Source organism: Arvicola amphibius, unplaced genomic scaffold (assembly GCF_903992535.2).
Source record: "Arvicola amphibius unplaced genomic scaffold, mArvAmp1.2, whole genome shotgun sequence".
Taxonomy (NCBI): Eukaryota; Metazoa; Chordata; class Mammalia; order Rodentia; family Cricetidae; genus Arvicola; species Arvicola amphibius.
In genome coordinates, this window is record NW_024582334.1 from 45,834 (window position 1) to 51,650 (window position 5,817).

Genomic DNA, 5,817 nt, shown 5'->3' on the forward strand with positions numbered 1-5,817 from the left:
ACTGTCCTTTATTCTTTGTGTCTTCCTGGTGTCCTTAGAAAATAGCAGTTGGCTGTGTGCTAAGATTTGTTCCTGGCTTCTTTTTCCATTCCAGTGACTGGTGTGTTCTTCATAGTTCTTAAAACTACTGTTGCTTTGTAATGTACTTGGATTGTGGCATAGCTAACTGTTTTTCTTTTCTTGGAGTTAATGTGGCTCTGTGGGGTTATCATCTACATTCTTGTGAACTAGTCAGAAGTTCTGTAGTTTGGGTGTGCTCCATTATGCAGTTGCCCAACTGTGACTGAGAGAGGTAAGGTGTTCCAGCTGTCTCTGTGGGTATTTGTTGGAGAGGAGAGTACTGTCAGTGCTAATAATAACTCTTTATTGTATACACACTTAAAAAACTATTTTCCCTTTTCAACTTAAATTTCTGTTTTTGAGACTTTCACAGATGAGTAATGTATTTATTTCATTTCCATGTCTCTTTCTCCCCACTCCAACTTCTTCCATGCTCCCACCCCCTCTCAAATTCATGACCGCTTATCCTTTAATTATTATTGCTTTATACACACATGTACACTCTACTGGGTCTTTTTAGTGTTCTTTGCATATATGTAGTCAACAAACCTTTTTATGCTTATTTTTGCTCTAAATAAACAAGATGTTGGGTGCTGGAGAAATTTAAAGCCCCAGTAGAGAGGTGATAGACCCTTTCCTGGATCCTGGCTTCCTTGAGAAGAGGACAATCAGCCAAGTTGTCACTCAATGACCGTGGGTCAGACTTTCCTCATGGCAGCTCAGCTGTTCTGAACACACCACAGATGCTTCGATGAAGCCATACCACCATTCCTGCTGCTTATTCCAGGCTTATTTCTTTTAAGAACCTTAAACTAGATATTGTATTTTTGTCATCATAAGCCTTGGAAGATCTACCAATCACTTTGACTCAGGGCGGAAAGAACGAACTTCCCTTGGTCTTCCCCCAAGAAGGGCAGTTGCAGCCTGCTGCCTTCTGCTCCCTGCTGCAGCCTGCTGCTGCCTCCCACTGCTCCTCACTGGAAGCTAAGGATTGCATAGGCATGAAGTGCTGGGGCCACTGGTAGTTAAAGCCCAGAGCACTGAGATTCCAATCATGGGATCTATAGCTATAAGGTCAGATTATTTTTTCCCACTTTTCATTAAAAATAGTTTTTTTCTCCCATAATATATCATGCTTATGATTTTCCCTCCTTCTGCTCCTCCCAGTTCTTCTCCACCTCCCCTCCCATCCAGATCCACTGTGCCCTTTCTGTCTCCCTTTAGAAAACAAACAGGCTTCTCAGGGATAATAATAAAACACAACATAATATAATAAGATAAAACAAAAACTAACTCACCAGAATAGGATAAAGTAGATAGATAGAATGAAAAGAGTGCAAGGTACAAGAAGCAGAGAGACACAGGAGCCACACTCAGGAATCATATAAAAACACTAAATTGGAAGTCATAATATACATGCAAAGAACCTGTAGGGTAAGAAAATAGACAAATATATATTCACAATATAAAGTTAAAATTGAAAGTAAGATTCAAAAAATTCTCTGACATGACATTAGGAATCAAAGAACCTCCAAAGATGCCACTGAGTTCATTTTCTGCTGGCCATCCATTGCTGGGCACGCAGCCTCCCTTAAGAGTGGTTGTTTCCCCAGAGAGACTCCCTTGGAGAGAACTAAATTTTCATTTGCAAGTGGTTATTAGTTGAAGATGGCTTCTAGGTGGCCCCCACCCCTAATCCAGAAGCAATAGGTTGACTTCTGAAGCCTGGAGTCCCTAGGTTTTAGGGTTTGGGACTCTATGTTTCTGGGTCTGTCCATTTAGTCCCCGGATTCTCCCTAGTGTTGCCAGTCCTGGGTAGAGCATCTAGCTGACAGCAGAAATGCTGAAAACTGAATTTCATGCCTCTGCTTCAAAATTATCCAAGTTTTTATTCATCAAAATGATCATTACTGATGTAAGTAAGGCTCTGAGCTTTATCATATTGAAATACCTTGGCTCTCTGTTCATTTGTTTATCATATTAGAAATAGTGCTAAGCTTTGCTGATTAAAAGTATATTAGTTGGAGGGTGGAGACAGGTTAACAGGTGGTTAAGAGCGCTTGTTGCTTTTACAGAGGACCTGGGTTCAATTCCCAGCACCTGTCATTCTGGCTCTAGGGGATTCAGTGCCCTCTTCTGAACTCCATGGGCATCAGCCACACATTGCATACATACAGAAATACATGCAGACAAAACACACATACAATTCCTACAGGGCAGGGAACCCTTACTGCTCTCTGGATAGGAGAGGGAGGGGGAGTGGAGAGGAAGGAGGGTAAGTGGGAGGCAGGGAGGAGGCGGAAATTTTTAATAAAAAAAACAGCCCCCCCCCAAAACCACACATACACACAAAATTAAAAAACGAAAAGTAGCATTTATATATGCCACAATATAAAATCATTGTTAGAAGTATACAATGGGAGTGAACAAATCCCTGTGCTACTAAGTAAGGAACATTTGTGTTCATCAGACATGATGTCAGGGTTAGAAATGCATTCATTCATTCATTTGTTCATCCAATCAGTTAGTCAATAAGATCGTTGTTTTCCAGTTTCTGCAGCAAAAGTTGGACATCACGATGCTGAGTGAACTTTGCACAAGTTAACTGCTAATTATGAAGGCAGAGCAGGTTTAACAGAGAGCACAAACAAATGTTTGTAATATACATGATGCATTATTTCATGTCGCCACCACCCAAATTGCTTGGAGCAAGCTATTTTCTTTGTTTTACAGGTAACTAAGCTCAGACTCACAGAAGTGAGTATTTCAGAGCAGGAGGCCCAGCTGGCCCATGCTAGAGTTGTTCTCTGGGGCCATGATACGGACCTAAAGGCAATGAGTTCAGCAATGACCCATTGATGGTAATATTCTACTTCGCTAAACTTGACAAAAAAGGGACTAGTTAAGTTCACAGAATCACCTCATACTAGTTGTAGGCTAGACTTTGGAAGGGCACTCTGTTTCTCTCTCCCTGGCAAGCTTTCATAGAATGTTACATATATTTCTATAAGAAGCGCCCATCTTTTGAGGAGAGCGATAGTCTATGCCTCTCCCACCTCCACCACCCACCAGTGTGTTAGCCGTTGATCAGCAGGCTTAGAGGAAATTAGCTTCCATGAGCTCTAAAAGGCAAACACACACGATGCGCTGAAGAAAGTTTTCTCAACAGCCATGGTGCATCTTGAATGAAAGCAGCATTCACTTTGGCACCCTCAGTGCCATAAAGGCAGGAGAATGTTTATTCATTATTTGTTATTTCTGTGATATACGCTAATACTTATTTTATTTAGCTTGTCCTCTACCACGGAGGAGCTCCTAGAGAGACAAAGATGTGTGGCGTGAATGTCATCAAGAGAACAGAAGGAGCCAGAAGGAGATAGTTTCAGAAAGGGCTTGGGTAGAGAGGAGAAAGCCGCGTTTTCTGTGGAGTTGAACTATGGACATCTTTTGTTGAAGAAGCAGGGACAAGGGAGGCCATCCTTCCTACTAATCATAAGGAACACATTTCTTTGTATTTCCCCCCCAAAGAAAGGAAACTGCTTCTCAGTCTTCTGTGACAGATGGCAGATACTGTGAGTGGGGCGTCTATCCATGCTGCAGAAGGCGGCCAATGAGGACCCAAGGGTCAAAATTGTGATTGCCACCTGGCTGAGCCTGGATGCAAATCTGAAATGAGCTAACAAATAGTTCAAAAGAAGGAACCAAAGATAACAACACAAAACACTTATGGTATGACGTAGACCTTAGATTTTCAAAGCACTTCCTTACTCTGGAATAAGAAAGTTTGGATCCATAAGACTGAAGGGCCAAGCTAAAGTCTTGGAACAATTAGCTGAGCTATAGTTCAAATAAAGATGACATTGTTCCTAATCCAGAGAGGTTCATTTGATAGAAAAGTAAGAATAAAAGCCTGAATAAAACAGAACTGAATAATAAAACAGACGACTAAGGGCTGATGGAGGAATGCTCTGAACAATTTCTTAATGTATTTTCTTCAACAGATACTCTGAACTGTGTCCCGCTATTGTACGGGTCAAAGGCTATGGGCGACTTCAATGCCAGTCTGGGCAAAGGCTTCATTTTGGTGGGCTTCTCTGACTGGCCTCAACTGGAACTCATTCTTTTTATCTACGTTTTGATTTTCTACTCCTTAACTCTCTTTGGCAACACCACCATCATTGCTCTGTCACACGTGGACCTCCGACTGCACACACCCATGTACTTCTTCCTCTCCCACCTCTCCTTCCTGGACCTCTGCTACACCACCAGCACCGTGCCCCAGCTCCTCATCAATATTGAGGGACATGACCACACCATCACATATGGAAGGTGTGTGGCTCAGCTCTTCAGTGTCCTTGCCCTGGGCTCCACAGAAAGTATGCTTCTAGTGGTGATGGCTTTTGACCGCTACGCTGCTGTGTGCCGTCCGCTCCTCTACACAACCATTATGCACCCACTTCTGTGCCAGACATTGGCCATCTCATCATGGGTAGCAGGCCTTGTCAACTCTCTGATTCAGACAGGCCTCATGATGGCCATGCCTCTCTGTGGCTATCGACTGAATCACTTCTTCTGTGAGATGCCTGTGTTCCTCAAGTTGGCTTGCAAGAACACAGCTGGAACAGAGGCCAAGATGTTTGTGGCCAGAGCCATAATCTTGGTTTTCCCCGCGACACTGATTCTAGGATCCTATGCACACATTGCTAGGGCTGTGTTAAAAGTCAAGTCAATATCTGGCCGCAGAAAAGCTTTTGGGACTTGTGGGTCCCACCTCCTAGTGGTTTCTATGTTTTATGGCTCAACCATCTACACATACTTGCAACCAAATGACAGTTATTCTGAGAATGAGGGAAAGTTTGTTGCCCTTTTTTATACCATAGTTACTCCCATGCTCAACCCTCTGATTTACACCCTGAGAAACAAGGATGTGAAGGGGGCCCTGTGGAAGGTCCTCGGGAGAGGCATAGAATCAAGGTAGTAAAAAGCATTTTCTTTCTGTGATGGCTCCAGGATAATTGAGCCCATTGGTCTCTAGAAAGCAATCCTAACGGGCTTATTGAAGAAGAAAAGTTTCACTGGAAAAGAGAGGGAGATAAAAGAAGATAACAAGGAGTAAAAATGATCAAAATTCAGTATATGTATTTATGGAAGTTGTCAAAAATAATAAATACATTGTCAGTAGGCAGCAAGACTTGGTGCCTTTCTTGTGGGAAGTTGGGGGTGAGGTGCTCCTGCAGTGCCTTTTAGGTCACTCTCTGGACACTGCTCAGCTGTGGCTAAGTGCTGATTGCATCACAGCTTTTCCAAAACACAAATACAAGTTGGAAAAGAGTACACAGTGAGCAGTTATGGAGACTCAGGTTTAGAGTGAAAGAATTAATTCCTTTTTTTAAAGTCATACGTTTTTTTAAATTGTTTTTATTGAGCTATATATTTTTCTCTGCTCTCCTCCCTTCCTCCTCAAACCCTTTTTACCCTCTCCCACGATCCCCTAGGTCCCAATTCACTCAGGAGATCTCGTTTTCTTCTAGATTAGATTCATGTGTGTCTCTCTGAGGATCCTCTTTGTTCTCTAGATTCTCTAGGTTTGTGAATTGTAGACTGCTTTTACTTTGCTTTATGTCTAAAAGCCACTTATGAGTGAGTACATATGATATTTGTCTTTCTGGGTCTGGTTTACCTCACTCAATATGAAGTTTTCTAGATATATCCATTCATTTGCCTGCAAATTTCAAGGTGTCATTATGTTTTTCCACT

The 5,817-nt window shown here is 42.3% G+C and overlaps 1 protein-coding gene across 1 annotated transcript; it reads left to right on the top strand.

Annotated features, from left to right (window-relative positions):
• The first annotated feature begins 4,102 nt into the window (after positions 1 to 4,102).
• On the top strand, positions 4,103 to 5,038 carry LOC119805898 (olfactory receptor 10-like). Its single transcript, XM_038317662.1, has one exon. It carries the CDS (start codon positions 4,103 to 4,105, stop codon positions 5,036 to 5,038), a length of 936 nt encoding a protein of 311 aa, XP_038173590.1.
• The last annotated feature ends 779 nt before the right edge of the window (positions 5,039 to 5,817 follow it).